Source organism: Argopecten irradians, chromosome 4 (assembly GCF_041381155.1).
Source record: "Argopecten irradians isolate NY chromosome 4, Ai_NY, whole genome shotgun sequence".
In the NCBI taxonomy this organism is placed as follows: Eukaryota; Metazoa; Mollusca; class Bivalvia; order Pectinida; family Pectinidae; genus Argopecten; species Argopecten irradians.
In genome coordinates this window covers 19,050,136-19,071,644 of record NC_091137.1, presented here as the reverse complement: position 1 = coordinate 19,071,644, position 21,509 = coordinate 19,050,136, and the positions used below count along the sequence as shown (strand labels likewise).

Below are 21,509 nucleotides of genomic sequence, written 5' to 3'. Positions count from 1 at the left end.
TTGAACATTTATACATATACACATTTTTTGTAAAAAAAGAAAGACCACAAATAGACAACAATAATCACATGAACAGCATTACAGAATGTTCCAGAAATAGTTTCCTCAGCTGCCCAATGTTTTTTTTTAAGTTCATCATTCAATAATACATCCTCTCTCTCCAAGGGTTACTATAACTGTTGTTATATCTTTATATCCACCTCGAGATTATGTCATACTAAAACTGAAGGCATCTCAAGAATTAAGCAACCAATTATTCTGAATTTGCATATTACAGAGTTTTCAGCCCTTGTGGGTAGGTATTGATCGTGACGTCATGTGTTTGCAAGCGTAACGACATACTTTTCAGAGAAAGTGACCTGAATTGTGCTCACAAAATAATGATGTAACAATCGATACCAACACGCAAGGAAGCTAACTCTGCAATATGCAAAGACGGAATAGGCCTAGAGACTACAATGGAGAGATGACCACCTTGAAAGTGCATACCATGTAGCGTTATCTGATCACTTAATTTCTTTCTAATCAAATTGATTTATATTAAAGCAACACAAAACTCAGTCTTATACACAAGGCCAAAAAAAATTAATTCTTAGTTTCTCAGGCCCCGCCGCATCGACATTTACCCCCCGCATCAACTTTTTTATGTGCCATAACTTAAAAATTAAAATCGAGACCGCCGCATCGAACGCACCCCAAATTTCCATTCGAACTCGCCCGCAATTTCCATTCGAAAACGCACCCGGAAATTGGCTCCAATTTTAGTATGCACCTTTCATTTCCGGTAAAAAATGGCTGCCGATGTCAGCATTTGCTCAAAACGGAATGTTTCCTCCCAGGATTATGTATTTTCAACTGGTTTTTTTTTTATATAGTGACGATTGAGATATTTAAAAGCTGTTCTTAAAGACTGAGTAAGAATTTACATTTTCTACACGTGTTTTCATTGATTTTCATGTCCTTCAAGTGGGAAAAAAATAAAATGTTATCTGCCGCATTTGTTTTCAGAGAAATAAAAAATAAAAAATATTCCCGCCGCCTGCACCGACTTTTTAAAAAAGTGGCCTGAGAAACTAACAATTAATTTTGTTTGGCCCAAGTTATCACACAGAGACTTCAATTTTTACTACAAAGTTCAAGTGTGTATATAATGGTAGTGATAGTAACCTCTTGAATTCAGGATGTCAATTACATCGCCAACAACAGACTACACATAGTCCAATACTGGTATCCGAAAACAAATTAATCAGAATATGACAATGATAATGGTAATATAAAATACAATTTGTTTCTAAGACAGAGTATATAACCCTGTATAAACTATCCCAAACAGCAGAATTTGAGCAAATCAAAATCATGATTTGTAACACCAAGAAAATTTAGAATATTTCAAATACAAAAAAAAATGTACATAGTATTTAGAAAACAGATAAAATATCTTTATTTTATACCTCACATTTACCCCCCCCCCCCCCCCCCCCCCCAAAAAAAAACAAAAACAAAAAACAAAAAAAAAACCCACCCCTCTAGTATATGACCTTATTAAAATAACGTCGTAAGTTGTATTTGCCTAAAAGGTCATATAAATATAAACGCTTGCTTTAGAAACTAAATGTGCATTGTATTAACAAAAGTGACTGAAGCTGTTACATTTGAATATTTTATGACGAATCCAATCAAAAGTAACTGATTGATGAAGCTTAACTCTGTCATCCTAAGTAACTACCATGTGGTGAATTGATTAAAGCAAGCTGCATGAAATTGAAGTTAATACCTTAATTATCCCCAAATTATTAAATAATAGACCTAGAAGGTGAGCTAAAACACACATCAGCTTATAGCAGGATGTTGGTTTTTTTCAAATTTCTTCTTCTGGAGATTTTCTATTTGTTCACCTATAAACTATTAAATAGTAAAATAACTAGCAGTAAAAGTGCATTTATTGAGAGGTTATCATAACAATTTTGATATAAAGTACCTTAAGACTGTAATCAAATAAATAGCGTGTCTGATTAAGTGAATAGAAGGTGATATTTTAATTACTTGACAGGTATTTCAGATTCAGGAAGAACATTTAAAGTTTGGTATAAAATATCTTACTAGGAATCTCAGGGCTTGGAGCTGTGCATCAAACAGGGTACACTTAGTACAACTGCATTCAGCAGAATAAATATCTATGTTGAAGGTGAGGTTATATTGTCCATACTCTATCAGAGGCAAAACTTCCAAGAGGTACTGTTAAAGGCAACTTTTTTGTAATGTATTTGTGACATAATAAAATCAGGAAATCTTCAATGGCAGTGTGAGTGTGTCAGACTGATGTTTATCCTGTCTGAAGTGTACAACAGACCAAGATAATTATTTTCTGTTTACAGGTTTCTACCTGTCATGCACACCTGTTACAAACAAAACATATCCGACACTGGAAGCATTGTCATCCAATCACTGTGCTGCTCTGCCTAGCGCTTTTGTAATATCCTGATAATTGCTCTGTCGGGCATCTGAAGCTGGACAAGTCTGGTTAGTCGCAATGAAAGTCATTGACACAAGATTTAGTTTAATGGATGATAGAAGATGTCACACATCACTTTTCCACAGTTTAATTGTCTTATCATTCTCTAAAGCTGCTGATGCAATAATGTTTTCTGTTGGATGGCAGGCACAGCACAATGACACATCTGTAAAATAAATCCAGAAAATTATCAGCTAACTTGTTATACCAAATCTAAAGGTCAAGTATATACTTGTTTGGGCAATTTGGAAAAACTGTATGTCTGTTCAAGATACTCAGTTCTTAGTATCACTAAAGCATCATAGAGAAATTACCTTAGTAGGAGCATTTTCTCTCGATATATGCCTTGTCATGATGTACTACATGTGGCAGTATTGGATTCATACAAGTCCATTGCAAAATTTTTAAAATTATTTGAATATTGAGGTATTGTAACTGATTATTATAGTCTAAACTTTTTGTACTTTAATATAAATTATGAACTTATTTATTTTGTAGGGACTAGCAAAATCCTTCCGATATAAAACAGTTTCTGAATTGAAGTTTTTGCGGTTCATTTATATAAGAAAATCTAGGGTATTAAATTTTAACAATTTTCGGTATAAGCAATAGTTAAATTTTACCTGTATGGCCTTGAAGTTTCTGTACAATTTCTTTTGACTGGAGATTCCAGATGTAAACCATGTTGTCCTCAGATCCTGATACAATCCACTGAAACATCACAATGATAGATAATACAGTGAGAATCATCATACATAGGAAAGCATCATATATATTTGTAACGGTGAGTATAAGTTGTCCAGTGATACGTGTACACCTGTTGGTCGAATTGTCCTGTTATGATATAATAGTAGCGTCATGTAAATGTGCCTGTCTATGTCTATTACGTGTGCGTTATGTGGTGTGCGTTTTACGTATTAGCTGATTATGTATGCACGTTATGACACGTGACCTGAGACTGACCATTGAATGGACACCAACGACAAGGACTGGGTTCACCTGTATACCCAGGTATACACGTGCCAGACTTACTAGGGACGGACGAAGGGCAGGTCCATATATTTCATATTTACCAAAGCCTTCGCACCATGACTGTGAGGGCTGTTTAATAAACCGTTATACACCAAATGAACATCTAACCTTGAGTTCTGTTTATGGAAAACAAGAGCTGTTACATATTATAAATTAAAATGATTGAAGTTTGGTGTACAAGAATAGAGAAAATATTCCTGTAGAGTGTCCGACAAGGAATTTAACCCACATCTTTGGAGAAATAAACCAACATCTCTACCTACTGAGCCAAAGAAACATGCTCCATTAGGTGATAGAGATCATATTAACTGCCTATGAAATAATACCTGGACAGTTTCGGTTGATCACTACATCAGCGAACTGTCACTATACCTTCGCACGCTGTCACTACATTCTGGATAACATGGGCATAATGTTGGTGATGTTATCTCAATGACGGTGCCAGCAGGTGGCTGGCACCATCGAGATAACATGATGCTTTGGCAGTAAACCTATCAAAAGCTATGCAGATCCTCTCCTTTTAAATTACTTCTGCTTTATCAAGATTTTCTACATCTCAACCTGTGTCTCTCGAACGACCTGTCACACAAGTGCCAGACTGTGTTTAACACTGTACAATTCATGTCCCCCTTTATAGCAAGATATATATAAGGTGGTCAGGCAGGATAGCACAGGACTGTTAAGACATGAGTAACATAATATGCCTTCTCCCTCCTTCATTCTAAGATGAGGTTTTCAACATTATGGCAAGGTTTTTTTTTACTCACCTTTCCTCCAGTGACTGAAAAATTGGCGAATATACAGTATTTCTCGTTCTTGTGCCCGGTGTAAGTCTTTAAACACTGTTTATAAAAGTCAAAATCAAGTGTTAGTATTCATACCATCATGGTATATAAACCAAGGTTTTAAAAACATACTAAATTGTAATACTATTTAATGCTGAATGAAGTATGATGTAAAAACTAACAAGATAAAGCATAAAATCCACTATTTTATACTTTGTGAAATAAAATGACAATAGGAATAATTCATATACCACGTAATACCCGATAATGTTTGTGCAGCACTATTGTTTCTAACAGTATTAGAATGACGCCAAAAGATGATATCCCACGTTAACGTCGTTATCGTTTCAGCGGGAAGATTACAAAGAATATCATTCCATCACGACTGGAGATACTAGTCCTGCACAAATGTTGTTGAGTATCACTTCGAATGGTATGTGAATTAGTCCCATTACATTTGTAGATGTTATATCCTGGGATATGTTGTTGTATTTTGTTATAATGAATACTGACCTTTCCTTTGCTGTAGTCCCATAATTTTAATGTGCTGAAAAATTAATTCACAGCTTTATATTAATACACTACATGTAAAACAAAACTAATTATCATGACAGCTGGAAGAATGGGGAAAAATTCAAGCGCTGATCATCACATTTCTATGACCTGTTGAATAACTTAATCTATGCTGTTATTTACTTTTAGTGTAACAATTATGTGTAAAGGCGTTATATGAAAATGAACTTACTTATCTAACGTTGCTGCTAGAATGTATTTTCCATTTGGAGAAAACTTGACGAATGATACAGGTGGGTTATCATCATCTGTCAATGAAATATTACTCCATTAAGAGGGAAGAGATTACATACATATCTTACGGATATTATGGAAATGAAAATGGAATATCTAAAGATATTTTAATTCTGTCATCATACATATAAATATGATTTACTCTTATAACCTATTAATATTCTTATTCTATCTAACTATTCTCTCTTAATACCTATTAATGTTCAACATAGCTACTTTCTCTTACCTATGAATGTTCTTCTGTATAGTAGCTAATATTTGCGGGGTTTTAATTTAGCCGAGTTCATGGATCCATCAAAATTCACCAAATTTAATACCTCGCAAAATTTACAAAAAACATGGTTATACATATCATAGTCTGTCGTCTAGCTACAAAGACAATTCGCAAAGATAAGCCCCAAATAAGTTCAAAAGAGTAAACCACGAAACTGAAGGACTTCACATATACATAGTAATTATCTCTTACTACCTATGAATGTTATCTTACCTATTAATGTTTTGAGGCACTGTCCTGATGCTGTGTCCCATATCCGACTGAAATGTCACACAGGAACACAATTACAGAGTGAAAATTGATGACAAGTATCATGTGAAATTATATGGTCTTTCCAATATATATCAGTTGAATAATCTCCAAAGCAAGATATATATATTTTTTAAATTCAACCTGCTGTAAATGTTTACTTACCATAGACCATCGTAACTACTAGATACTATTAAAGAACCGTCTCTGTTGAAATGAACCTTGAAATGGGAAACAAATCTTTGTATTAGAAAGTTAGACACGCAAATTATTACTTGATTACCATGTGTTCATTTAAAATAAAGCTTAAATTATCAAGATAATTATACACTTTACAATGTACATGTTCATTCAACAAACCTGATATTGTTTTTCAACACTTTACAATGTACATGTTCATTTAACAAACATGATGATGTTTTTATACACTTTACAATGTACATGTTCATTTAACAAACCTGATGATGTTTTTATACACTTTACAATGTACATGTTCATTTAACAAACCTGATAATGCTTTTATACACTTTACAATGTACATGTTCATTTAACAAACCTGATATTGTTTTTATACACTTTACAATATACATGTTCATTAAACAAACCTGATAATGCTTTTATACACTTTACAATGTACATGTTCATTTAACAAACCTGATATTGTTTTTAAACACTTTACATATTATTACATGTTCATTTAACAAACCTGATATTGTTTTTATACACTTTACAATGTACATGTTCATTTAACAAACCTGATAATGTTTTTACACACTTTACAATGTACATGTTCATTTAACAAACCTGATATTGTTTTTATACACTTTACAATGTACATGTTCATTTAACAAACCTGATAATGTTTTTATACACTTTACAATGTACATGTTCATTTAACAAACCTGATATTGTTTTTTATACACTTTAAAATGTACATGTTCATTTAACAAACCTGATATTGTTTTTACTACACTTTACAATGTACATGTTCATTTAACAAACTTGATATTGTTTTTACACACTTTACAATGTACATGTTCATTTAACAAACCTGATATTGTTTTTATACACTTTACAATGTACATGTTCATTTAACAAACCTGATATTGTTTTTATACACTTTACAATGTACATGTTCATTTAACAAACCTGATGATGTTTTTATACACTTTAAAATGTACATGTTCATTTAACAAACCTGATAATGCTTTTATACACTTTACAATGTACATGTTCATTTAACAAACCTGATATTGTTTTTATACACTTTACAATATACATGTTCATTTAACAAACCTGATAATGTTTTTATACACTTTACAATGTACATGTTCATTTAACAAACCTGATATTGTTTTTATACACTTTACAATATACATGTTCATTTAACAAACCTGATAATGTTTTTATACACTTTACAATGTACATGTTCATTTAACAAACCTGATATTGTTTTTATACACTTTACAATATACATGTTCATTTAACAAACCTGATAATGCTTTTATACACTTTACAATGTACATGTTCATTTAACAAACCTGATAATGTTTTTATACACTTTACAATGTACATGTTCATTTTAACAAACCTGATATTGTTTTTATACACTTTAAAATGTACATGTTCATTTAACAAACCTGATGATATTTTTATACACTTTACAATGTACATGTTCATTTAACAAACCTGATATTGTTTTTATACACTTTACAATGTACATGTTCATTTAACAAACCTGATATTGTTTTTATACACTTTACAATGTACATGTTCATTTAACAAACCTGATATTGTTTTTATACACTTAAAAATGTACATGTTCATTTACACCCGGTCCACCCCAACTGCGAACGATGCGTGTATATAAACCCCTACCGCTCTACCGCTGACTTGTATCGATGTATTGAATGAGTGTAGTTATTTATAGACTCCAGTACTGTCGCCAAATCCACAGGTAAACTGGTACTGGATGCTACGCTCGGGCCTCTCATCCAGCTTAACGAAACTGAATGGCTAGTTAGCTTAACCGATCTATATATCATCAACAATGCGTCTGTATCTACTTAAAAACAAAACAAATATTCTTCAAATTGCATAAAAATTCACTTGACTAGTATTTCTTTATTTTAGATATTTTAACAAATCTTCATATTTCTAGTAAAACTGCATATGAAACTCCTTATAGATCTAGCTATGCTCATTACGTAGGGAACCGCCATAACATGTCCCGGCTGCAGGCCGTGTGCAAAAAGTCAAAACACATGTGGGATTTATAAGACGAGTCCTAAACTGTCCTATATTTAGGATTTTCAATAAGTGGTTTGTAATATTATTACAGCAAAACTGACAAGCTAGAAGGTTAGTGGCATTTTAACCGTACTGTTATATATAATTAGCCATCAGCTTGGATCTGGTGCCGTACAGATAGTGAGTTCACTCACGATGTGATTATTGCAAGCCAACGTAAATGCTATCGGAATGCTCTTTAAAGTTTGTTAATGATCTCAAACACACTTAAAACTTATTGTGGCAATATTAAAGTAACTAAATTATAATATTTTCAAATAGTTCTGATAACTATTCATGTGTAATATCTCCAGACATTGACATGTGTACGGATCGAATACGGCGGACTGCCAATGTTTTTGACATGTTCTGCAAGATATATTTCACTGTTTCAGTTACGGTGGCCAATAAAAGAAAACAAACACAGTGCAATTATATTATGTTATTTCTTCTAAATACAACACTTTTTGTGCAAGTTGTCAAGCATTTATTGTGAATGTTTTGCAATGAAATTACCACCTTTATAACACTGAATTTGTGGTTCCCCGGACATCGTTTTCCCCAAAATTTGAATGCGCAAAATATACCGATAGTAGATTTTTTTCAGTATTTAAAGCCATAAGAAAAAATACATGTGCAAAGTACACTGGTGTGTAAGTAACACAAGATTTTACGGTATTTGTAACATTTACGATTGTATTTGGTATAGCTGATGTAGCCAGAGCGCCCCGCGATTTACCTGTGGATTTGGCGACAGTACTCGAGTCAAAAAATAGCCACGTTGTGTCGGTAGAAAGTTAGCGTTTATCGCTACACGGTACAGAATTTCTCGCTGTGTTACAAATCAATCGATTGACGGTAAGGAACTTCATAATATTTATCATTCGCAGTTGGGGTGGACCGGGTGTAACAAACCTGATGATGTTTTTATACACTTTACAATGTACATGTTCATTTAACAAACCTGATATTGTTTTTACACACTTTACAATGTACATGTTCATTTAACAAAACTGAAAATGTTTTTATACACTTTACAATGTACATGTTCATTTAACAAACCTGATATTGTTTTTATACACTTTACAATGTACATGTTCATTTAACAAACCTGATAATGTTTTTATACACTTTACAATGTACATGTTCATTTAACACACCTGATAATGTTTTTAAGTTCTATGCCTATCGGAGCTTGAAGGCCATGTTTAGGATTGGTTTAAAGTATAGATGGTTTAGGCCACACAATCATCAGTTCCTGCTGCAGTTCCATATTCAGCTACTTTTTACATAAGATTTTTTGGATTAAACATATCTAGTAGAAGCTGAAAATCTTCATTGGTTTGTGAATTGGATGAAATAGTTTTTTCCCCTTAGAATCAATACTTACTGCAGTGACTGGATCTGAATGAGCAGGAAGAGTTTTTAAACATTTGCCAGTTTTTACGTCCCAGATTCGTACACTTTCATCAAACTGAAAGTATAATGCTAAATATGAAATCTCCTGAGAGCTGTTAGCTGTGAATCTGTATCACCACTATGGTTTTTTTTAAAGTTATTATATGCTTTGCTTAATATGTGAAAAGTGACAAGTGTCAACCATAAAAAATAATCTTAAAGTACTTTTTTCGATTATCTTTACGTTGGTATCTTTTATTACACATTTTCGTATTTGAAACTTTGTGTTTTACTAAGTATGAGAAATGAATATCTCTTACCGATCCTGACACTATCAGGTTCGACTGTGGGTTGAAATTACAACAAAATACATAATTACTATGGCCCTTCAAGGTCTTCATACATTTCCCCTGTAAAAGAAAATTTAATACTTAATCAATCATAATACTAATCTGACATCATACACGTTACTAATTAATTGACTTTAATATGGGTTTCACCCAACATATTTTAAAATCGCATATGAAATATGAATATTCTGACCAAATGTATTATGTAACTTACCATTCTAACAGAAGCTATCAACAACACAATGCTAAATTCAATATCGACTAAAAGAGGTTAACTTTACAGAAATACCTTCTTTAAAAGTAATACCTACTGTTGCAAAATCCCATATCTTGAGTGTTTTGTCATCTGATGCACTGACAAGAAGGCGACTGTCCGTAGACCAGGCGACATCAGATATTCCCTGAAATATATGTCAGGTTTATTAGCACAAATTGACATATCATAATTAGAAGACATAAAATTCTGTAAGTTCTTAACATTAAACTTTTTTTCAGCTAAATAAAAGAACAATCATTTAATCAATTATCTTTTATTACTTTGGATATAAATAATGAAAAGAAAGTATCTGAATGATTTAAAGAAAACAACTGATAATAAGTCTCATTAACACTATGAAACCCTTTTTTTAGGCAATAGACATGAAAAGTTCCTATAAAAATAATTAGATTGTCATGATCACTGAAATATTTCATCTTGGAAATATGACTACAAGTATAACCCACAATGGCTTAAATTTATTAGTTTTTGTTTATTCAATTAAGAGACAGATATTTCTTAAGGACGGAATGTCCTGTTTTTTTAATCCTTTTGACTTGTGACCATCTTTTGTCAATACATTGAAATAAATTGAGACAGATATCTATCACTTACCAACTTATGTCCACTTATTGTTTTCTCAAACTTTCCATCATAGGCTCCCCAAATCTTGATTAATTTATCAGCAGCTGTTAAAAACATCCAAATATTAAAACTTTAATCAGTATTTCCCTGGAATAAGGCCAGTCTATTTGTAACAATTAAGATATCCTGTTTAATAACACGTAAATAAGTGTAGCTTGAGTCTGATAATTTAGAATCAAGGCTAAATTTGTTTAGTTTACACATACTTTTCCATTGTCACACGTTTGATTGCACTATGATATGCTAAACTTATCACCTGTAGATCAACTTGGCCAATAAATTGTCATTTTGACAAATTTTATCTAACTGGTTCCATCACATTTTCCAATCAAATTTTTAGTCTAAAACACATTATTGTGTTATTTAGTATTTGTTTCTGATTTGATAGACACGCATGTTTTGTTGTCAGTGATGTTTCCATTTTACTGATCACTATATATCCCTCTCCAACATTAAGAAGTCTTATTTTAAAAAAAAGGTTTGTTGATGGGTTGTTATTTAAATATCATCAAAACAAGATTTTTTTGACTCAATCGTGGGTCTCCCACAATGATACTTTTCATGTATAAACATAAATGACTTTCTATTTTGCCTAAAAATGTACTTACATGAGCTGGCAAGCCACTCCCCACTGGGACTAAACTTGACTGATGAAACAGCTTTGGTATGGCCAGCCATTGTAAACTTTAGGGTGTAGTTCGGCTTCTAAAACAATAAACAATAGGCAAAAGTTATATAGGTTTTACAGTCATGTGTTGATATCACATGGCTGACAATATCTGGTGGGACTTTGCCTGACGATATCTGGTGTGGTGAAAGTTGACAATATCTAGTATGATTACGACTGATGATTAGAGTTGGGAATCGGCTGAAATTTCAAGGTCGATCATCAGTTTTATTTTACCGATCAATAATCGATTAAAATCAATTATTTTTTTCCTTGATGTATAAACAAGTCTCAATTAAAAATTCCTTCAAAGGCTTATGATTGCGAGGCCTCTCTGTGCTCATCCTGAACTCATTGGGTAAAAATCTATTCCCCGAGGAGTTCCTGATGTTCTGTGCTGTCTAGACTGGATTACCTGCCTTAGTATCAATTCTCTCCGCTATACTGCGCTCATAAATACTGTTGTATTTTCAGAGCGAAGCCTAGCGGAAAGTAGATAAACTACGACCAGTCTATGTGCTATCATGTTATCATGTCGCTTATTTTCCTCACAAATCATGCTTATCTGAACGTTTGCATTACTACGTAGTGCTTATGCGCTCTTCAATTCGTCTAGACGCTTAAAATTTGAAATGATATGAGTGACAACCACACACAAGGGAATGATTTTAACAAATTAGTTATGATTTTTTTGCATGTTTTATAGTGATCAGCTAACTTTGTACTTTTGTTTATCATTTCGGTTACAGATTTCTTATTTGATTAATTGATCAAACACCTCAAACCAACGATACTCGACAAACTTGATTAATCAGAACACCACTACTGACGATATCTGTGATTACAGCTGACAATATCTGGTGTGATTACAGCTGACAATATCTGGTGTGATTACAGCTGACGATATCTGGTGTGATTACAGCTGACGATATCTGTTGTGATTACAGCTGACAATATCTGGTGTGATTACAGCTGACAATATCTGGTGTGATTACAGCTGATGATATCTGGTATGATAATTATAACGGCTGACAATATCTGTTGTGACCACACAGCTTATGGATAGGTATTTGAGATCACTATGGCAGACATTCAGTTGAGGTATCTACACTTACTGTCAGAGCTCCAGATAAGAAATTAAGTCAAAGTGTTTTTACCCCCCATTTTTCAACTTAATGCTAATTTCACTTCCCAAAAATATTTCAATGCTAAATTGAAATTTTCAAAGAGTATTTTTCCCCTTTCTATGGTTTAAATGCTGATTTTGCCTAGAAATTGATTTAATTAGATTTACACATCCAAATCAACATTTAAATTCTTACTTAAACCAACACCCTTTTTTTCGCAACATGAATATATCACAGTCTCCCAAAACATGCACCCAGAACAACATACACGCAATACACTGCATACATAGGAGGCCGTCCTTACATGACCATAGCAGTTAATAGGACGTTAATTAATCAAACAAACAAACAAACTCAAAGACAACACGTTTTGTTAGTTGATCATCAGTCATATATAAATCGGCAATTTTAAATGTGATTGATTTTAATGCTACATATTTTGTAAAATATTTAGTCATTAAGAACCTTGATTGTAATTCTACATATGGTGAAAATATTTAGTTATGAAGAACCTGGTAATAGGTCTCGATCCAATGGTTTGTATATCACACTGGTTTCGATTTCAACAGAGATAACTTGAAGACTTTTTCCGTAGGCCTAGTGTTTGATAAGTATACGGTAAAGTAGGTCAAGAACTTTTGCCTTATGTAAGAGGAACATGCCGAGAGGTCTCAAATGATAAAAGATCAGCATCAGTCAAACATTTATATAGAAGGCAAAGAGTAAAATCTGACAATTCTGAATGATTAGAAACTCAACTTTTGTTTTCAGCCTTTTCTTGGAAATATTTGTGCATTATTTTTGAACACAATGCATATTTACAGCGCCGTTACAATAAGCGTACGAGTGACGGCCAGTCTAGTAGGTGGTTCGCTTGATTGGTAGCTAGTAAGGTTGCATGGTAGCTAGTCAGTTTGCCAACGACATTCAATAAGCTGCGTAAGCACGGCTCTCATTGGCTGTCGCTTTAATGTAGGGGCGGAGCTAAAACAGTTGGAAATGTCTGTCGTCGATTACTACATAAAATGATCGGCATCGTCAGCTTCATAATGTAAAAAGGTTACAAACATTTTAATTACTTCATGTATAGACTCTAAATCAGCGCTAATCAGTAAAGTATGAATGGAAAGAGCTACTATTGTAGCGGAAAAAAGTCAGTCAGAAATTATACGGAAAAGAAATCACCTGCTTCTGACTAATTATAACTTTACCGCAAGGTGTGTGAAACCAAATCGGGTACAATGTACAACCGACCATCGTGTCTTGTCAAAATATATTCCGATAAAACACGGCTTTGACACATACCTGAATGTTAGTAGGGGATGCTATTCCAGCTGTAGGCGTAGATTTTTTTAACTTGTCACCAGTATTTAATCAGAGAGATGCATTTGAATCTGGTGTTGACAATTTCTTGGCTAAAATTAACCTACATTTTGTAAACTACCGCCGCACATGCGCCAACGTCCGAGAACATTACCTCGAATATATGAATCAAAGTCTACAACTAGAATAACATCCCCTACTACATGTAACATCCAGGTATGTATCAAAACCGTGTTTGATCGGAATATATTCTGATGAGACATAATCTATTGTCAGCTGTACCTGATATGTTTTTCCACACCAAACGGACCTTGCAGCGGAAAAATCAGTCAGAAGGTACAACAGTAGCTAACGTTAGATTTGGCTGTGACATTACATGTAACATTAGAATGGATACAATAGATCTAAACCCAACACATTAATAAACACGATGAAAAGTTTGATCCATTGGAATGTTGGTAGATACATATAGCGTTATGCTACAGTATGACTACTCCCCGAAGTCGAGAGAAATGGCCAATAATTTATGAACAAAACATCCTCAAAACATTCGCTTAATAAGTGAAACAAAACAATTACAAATTTTTAACAGTGATTGAATGTATACATTGTAAAAAAATAAATAGTACACAATGTGATTGTACAACAGATTCGGGTATGAACATCAAAGATCCACTGGCTCCGCCTACTTCTCAATGTTGTCGGCGATCTTGTCAGTCGGGGGCAATCAGTGGGACTGCTGATGCTTCAGCCCATCAGTGCCTTCTTTACATGCCACCTAAAATCTAATCTACTGCATCAGTTACCAGCCTACTAGATCAGCTACCAGCCAACGTAACTATCGAGTGAATGAATGTAAACAGGAACACTTGTTGTAACGGCGCTGTAATTTTTCAATGCGTTTTTCTGTAATTTTAATGCGTAATTACGCGTTACACATATTATCTAGAGCTCTGCGTTATTGTTATTACCTGTGGCGCCTGTGATGAAGGTTTAGGTGCAGAGACTGTGCTGGTTTGGATTGGTGGTCCTGAAGGGGTAGCCCCAGTGATAGGCTGAGTAGTGACAGGTGGCTTCACATCCCCAGATTCAGGCATTTTGCTGCCTTCCGGTGCAGACATCTATCTACTCTATATCCTGCAAATGCGAAAATGAAATTCTCATTATATCACTACATAAAATAAGTCATTTGACAAAAATCTAACTAAAACCATGGTATTGATAGATGTAGTAAGGTATAACTTACATCAACACATTTCAAGATAATTTCTTAGGTAAGCTAAAGTATTCATTCAGCTGCAATTGAAACTCCCCACACCATTTTTATGACTGAAATTACTTTACAGATGCTCCAACGCCGACAGAGCATACATATAAATGATACCAATCATTTAAAGATGCTCCACCGCTGACAAATGGTATTTTTTCATTATCAAAAGCAGCAGCAGACGACTTGGTGTTTTTCTTCAGTTCCAAAAGTTACTTACTTTACACCATTACCGCCATTGAAAAGATTGAGCTTCTAATTTTACTTCAAGTTAAAAATATAAAAATTAATTAATTGCATCCCGGAAAAAAATCTGTGGCACCATATCCTGTATGGAATAAAGTACTGATTGCGCATGACCCAAAGGCAAAATAAATTATTTCATATTATTTTTTATGTTAATTAGACTTATGTATACACGATTAAACACTAATTATTGTTCAAATGATGAATATCATTTATGCTCTGTCGGCGGTGGAGCATCTTTAAAGGGCCACTACCTTTCCGAAACGGAATTTTTTTTAAAAATTGGAATGTAAAACGAGATCGATAATTTTGTAGAGTCACAAAAGTTATGAACTTACCTTTGATACTAACGTATCATCACCTTCTGAACAATTTGATTAAAATAAATAAAATGTTATTTTTAATAACGCGGGTCGTCTTATGTTTCCCGCCGTCGTCCTAAATACTGCGTGGCAGTTGATAATCACTGCGCCAGACGGCAAAATAGCGAAATGAATCTCCACTGTTATTATATATTACGCAGGTAATCGTGCATATGTTTGGTGTTTTAACCTCATCTTAGGCCATTGGTATATATTTTCTGGTGTTATTGATGTTATTAAGAAACCTTTATGGTTTGCTCCAGTAAGGTAGTGGGCCTTTAAACAGTAATTGGTGCTTAATCGTGCATATACATGTCTAATTAACACAAAAAATAATATAAAATAATTTATTTTGCTTTCGGTGCATGCGCAATCAGTACTGCATTCCATATGCATATAGGACATAGTGCCACAAACTTTTTTGCGGTATGCAATTAATTAATTTTCAATATTTTTATCTTGAAGTAAAATTGGGAGCTCAAACTTTTTAATGGTGGTAAATGGTAATGGTGTAAAAAAAGTAACTGTTGTAACAGAAGAAAACTGATGGAGCATCTTTAAGTATCAATATATTGAAAAGAAAATATCAGGACACTCAAGAACTATTGCTGGGTATTTCATATATAGTTCATAGACTAGTAATTGTGAAAATTTCGTGAAGTAAAAATTATCAGGAACCTTACAATATATATATACAGTTGGTATACTGTAAAAATAATACATAATTCGTCTTTGACAGCATTTGAAATTCCAATGTTACTAGGTCATAGGCAGGTCATCAAGTACAATTTTGGTCATTGCATCAATTTTAGCAAATAGGAATCAATATTGTATTGGAAGATGAGAATCGTTTGTTACTATGACAGCTCTAATAGGGCTATCATTCTTTATTTATCAATTGAATCATTCTTTATTTAAAGATGCTACAACGCTGAAGAATGGCATTTGTTTCTCAGTTAAAAAATGGGAGCAGACAAATAAATCTTTTCCTTCAGTTACAAAATTTACTTACTTTACACCATTAGCACCACTGAAAAGTTTTTCACTCCTTATTTTTCTTAAAGATAACATTATTAAAAGTAATTAATTGCATTCCGAAAAAAATCTGTGGCACTATACATGGAATGAAGTACTGATTGTGTACACACCAAAACCAAAATAAATAATTTCATATGTATTTATGTGTTAATTAAACACTAGCCTGAGATACTCAGACCCTGGCACTAGACTAAGACATTATGACAAATAGATGTCTGGTGTAGAGCCAGAGCGCACTGCTATATCAAAACGTGGAATTCACCGACACTTTTTGTATTGACAATACAATGAAACAATACACAATACATATTGACGATACAGTGAACCTCTGTTTCAAATTCAGTTGACCATTGTGTTTTGAATATTGTGACAATAAGACAATTTTGATAAAACATTCTATAACCTGGAAAAAATCTACCAACAAGAGGCCCAAAGGGCCTTAACGGTCATCTGACTACCTTGGCAATAGTAAAATTAATAATATAAGGTGTCACTTTGTTAGGACCATGTCAGGATCATTTTCAATTTCTTTCAACAAATTTTATTTCAAACAAGCGGCCGAAGGGCCTTAACATATAGGAAATTAATTAGATATAGTGTCATGGTAGCCATCTTCGATTTGGGATCAACCAGAGATGTAACAATACTTTGTCGGGACCATGTCAGGATAATTTCATGCAGGTTTTAGCCAGAACTTGAGAAGAAGTTAAAAATGGCTGTGGCGGCGATCTTGGATTTCGGATCGACCCGAAAAATAACAACACTTTGTCGGGACCAAGTCAGGATTATTTCATGCAAGTTTCAGCCAAATCGCACTGGTAGAAATTGAGAAGAAGTTCAAAATGTGAAAAGTTAACGCACAGCGCACGGCGGACGGCGACAGACGAAACATGACGACTATAGGTCATCCTGACCAGAACCTAAAAAAAGTTGTATCTTTAACATCAATGGTTTTTGCATGAATTTCATAACTCAAAGGTTGTTTTTTCATTGAAAAAAAGAACACCAAAAAATTTGCGTTATTTATCAAAAGCGGAAAGAGAAGGAGAAAAGGTTCTGAAAATAAATTCATGGTGCGACTGCAAAATATTGAAACAATTGGATCCATGTGTTGAAGTAACGTCATCAGAAAATATATTTCGTCTGTACCAGTACTTTTCTACTTTCACTTTCAATCTCCTTCTGACTTACATTAACCAAACCAAGGACATAACTCTACTGAAACATTTCAGTCTGTTTATGTTAAGATAAACTATGATCCGAGATGTGCTGAGGTACTCTACCTGCAATCGATGGCACTATTAGATGGCACGATCAGTAAAAGTAAGCCATTTTGTAGCGAAGCATAATGCTTCATAACGTGATAGTCAGTGACTGCCCAATACAACAAATCCCCTAAGATTGTACTTCACTAGGTGTTGCAAAACATTTGTAAATTTAGATAATATGGTATGAACAGTCGAATCTGTACTAACGACTATCTGTATTAAGCCATCCTCTGCTCTAAGCAACCACTTCAATTCCCCCCAAGCATTTTCACTACATAATTTAACTCTATTAAACGACCATCTCTCTAACGTGACCAGCGACCACAAAATTTCCTTCTCGTAGTCGTAAAAAATCTCTATACAGCGACCAGAAAAACAAATGTCATTTTGATCTTTCCAAAACGCCCATCATCCGGTCACTGCTTTTGACGCGGCTTGGGCACAGCAATCAAGTCTATAGCTTGTAAATATTGACAAAAGAGGTGTGAAACAATTAGCCGGCAACTGAAGCCCTGTATAAGTAATGCCACACTGGGTTAATTGTATCTGACTGGTCTTTTCACATCTTTATTACTGTCAGACCCGGGGACCCTTAGTCTTAGACAGTTAGACGGCAGTTAGACGGAATGGGTCAAGTTCAATTGCCGTCTCCATCCATTTGAAAGAATATTACGGTTAAATAATAAAGTGTTTAATACAACATGATAAACATTATCTAAAACAAACACTAGTAGTGAATGACAATACTTCACTTACATGAAAATGAGATATGAAAGCAGTCGAACAGACAACACTGGGATGGGTCATAGTAATAGACGGAACCGGAAATAGGTATGAAAAATCTGGATTTTATAATAAATAAATTCTAAGAATCATACAGTACAAATTCCCATTTATTGTGTAACATGATATGAAAAAATATTTTTTTTAATACCAGGAATAATTAAATAAACAAAACTAATATACAATAATTAAAATGAATAGAAAATAGATATTCAATAAATCAAATAATGCCATACCTATGACCTTATTACCACACAAACTATATTTTTCCCATAAAACTTACATTATTATATAAAATAAATTACTGAAATGATTTTTTTTTGAGATTTGTTAATTTTTTTTGTATATCTATTTTATAAACGTTTATAATACACTAAATTATACTTTATTCATGAACAGTGAGTGACAACTCATATTTTAAAACATCAAAATACATATCCTCCTTAACCTGAGCTACTCTATTAAGAGACCACTTTTCCATTAACCTTGAGTGGTCGCTTCAGACAGATTCGACTGTATAGAGTCTTTTTCTGAAAATGTGTGTTTATCAGATATCATTTAGACTAATTTCAACCCTGTATTCATGAACCATTTCCGCTAACGTCAGTCCAGTAGCATTCATATATTAAACTTTTTTTAATATTGATGGCTCGGAAGAAATTTCAGTTAATGCTAACTAATGTCTCTTAAATAAATTTTGTCAAGTATATGTAGAATTTCCAGCAACTTGTTACGATAAAGTGAGCCAGGTAACACCTGGTCCATAACACAGGTAAGGTACACATGTGTGATTTGTAGGGTAGGCCCCTGTTGCCGCTGGCGATAATTTGTTCAAAAAATGTTTAATTATTTCCCTGTATATATTATATATTTATATATCTTATACATGTATGAGTGAGTGTCATGAATCATGTTCACACCTCCAGCGTCAAATTCCAGTTTTGGCACAAGCTTGACCTGTCCGTGGGGTTACCTCTATAGTTATATTCATTGGTCAGTCCTATTGGGCGCCTTTTCTCTTATTTAATTTTTGTAGCTCATGTCACTCCTTTTAAGAATCCTGAGTTGTCAGGACGTATTGATATATGGTCAGAAAGCTTCAAAAACCCACCCACCCTCCCTCGAGGAATTTTAAGTCATTTTTATCTAATTGTCTCCAGATTGGTTTAATATGAAATTCAGAGAATAATCCATTGTATGTAATACTAATAGTAGTAATTGGAGATATTTGGGATAGTATGTTTGATGTGCTTAATTAATATAATAAATTAATTTATTGATTGTCTGCCTTATAACAAGTTATAGGGCTTGTATGTAAATTTAAATTTTTCTCATAATTGTAGCCCTTTCACCCTGTTCAGAATTTATAGCAATTATCATGAATGGACTTTAATGTGACAATATATCTCGATATAGGGTGAAAGGCTTTTTGTTATATTTGTATATATATATTTTCATTAAATGCCAAAACTAAAAACTGTGTTGTCTTATATATAAGGGAGATAATTATCGACTGAGGTGACACTAATTAATCGCACAGTCCTGACCATGGTCCGATAGCATTACCTTGTGCTCTGAAAGGGGAATTATTTGACGTGATATTAGATTTTCATCTAACTATGGGCTGTATGGGGAATAAACGGGAGATTCCGGGAGATTTAGCGAGTGTGGGAGATTCCATGGGGTGTTTTGGAATTCAAGCAGATTCCCGGAGGATCCGGGAGGGTTGACAGGTATGCAAAAATTTGATTCGGTTTATCATCTGTGTTAATTAACTTCTGTCAATTTGTATTTTAGTTATGAAAAGGCATTTCTAATCCATCTAGGTGACACAAATGCTTTAAACACTTCCTTTTGATCAAAATGCTCTTACTTGAATGATGTTTTAGAATATATTTTGTTTGGAATTTCCTATATCGATATCTGATACACTGCTGGAAACTGATATTTATCGGTATTTCAATATATTGATCCAGCCCTAGAAATAATTATGCTGCAGCTGGTGGTCATATGCATGCACAGAGAAATTGTATCCCTTCAGCATCTCAACATATGTCATGATTACTTCGGTGGACATGAGAACTTATATCTCCTCAGTGTTATGATTAATAATTACGTTGTTGGACGACACTGTAAGACATGAAAAATGTTTAAATCAAAATGATAATTATTATTAGTGTGACATATTTACATCTTTTAACACTACCCTTTAATTTGAACATTGAGGAAGCGATGGGTTGATTCTTACTGAAACGGTAAAATAGACAATCGTTACGCAAACGTATATCGTGATTTATATACGAATATGAATGGTTTCGACATGTGGTTACTTTATTCCGTAATTTCGAATGGGATTAACAATTCACATACACGTGTTCCTGAGACTCAGACTATGATGCTTGTGAAAGCAATGTAAACACAAGGTTCGGCAGGCCGTATTCTGCTAATTTGAAACTTTCACCAACATGTCTCATGTTAAAAAGTGTATTGTAAAGCTTACGTGAACTTATGTCAATCTTTTTTAAATGTTGTGGATCGTAATATCAGTGTTGTAAGTTTAAGTCAGTATTCTGCAAACTCCCGCTATCTCTTGTTCTCCATTGCACATGGGATGTTGCATTGCGCATGCGCAAGCATTTTCATTTTACCGGTTTGTTGGAAGAAATTGTTTATGATAAGAAAGTACAATTTCCATTACTATGGAAGAATTTCTTTTGAATAAAACATATTTGTCTGCTTAAGAAAATGGTATCTGAGCTAAATTCGACTTTTTGAAACTTTAATGTTACCATGTGATTGTGTTGACCAATCATGTACGACCAACTTAGGTA

General features: G+C 33.6%; 1 protein-coding gene across 1 annotated transcript; it reads right to left on the bottom strand.

Moving 5' to 3' along the window:
* Nucleotides 1–1,922: 1,922 nt before the first annotated feature.
* On the bottom strand, nt 1,923–21,296 carry LOC138320849 (WD repeat-containing protein 5). The gene is made up of 14 exons (XM_069264114.1): nt 21,179–21,296; nt 14,686–14,851; nt 11,206–11,302; nt 10,568–10,641; nt 10,008–10,097; nt 9,667–9,756; nt 9,339–9,422; nt 5,825–5,880; nt 5,624–5,670; nt 5,075–5,150; nt 4,843–4,876; nt 4,312–4,386; nt 3,136–3,223; nt 1,923–2,678 (listed from the first exon to the last, which is right to left on the bottom strand). Exons 2-14 carry the CDS (start codon nt 14,833–14,835, stop codon nt 2,578–2,580), a joined length of 1,062 nt encoding a protein of 353 aa, XP_069120215.1. The 5' UTR covers nt 14,836–14,851; nt 21,179–21,296; the 3' UTR covers nt 1,923–2,577.
* Nucleotides 21,297–21,509: the final 213 nt, after the last annotated feature.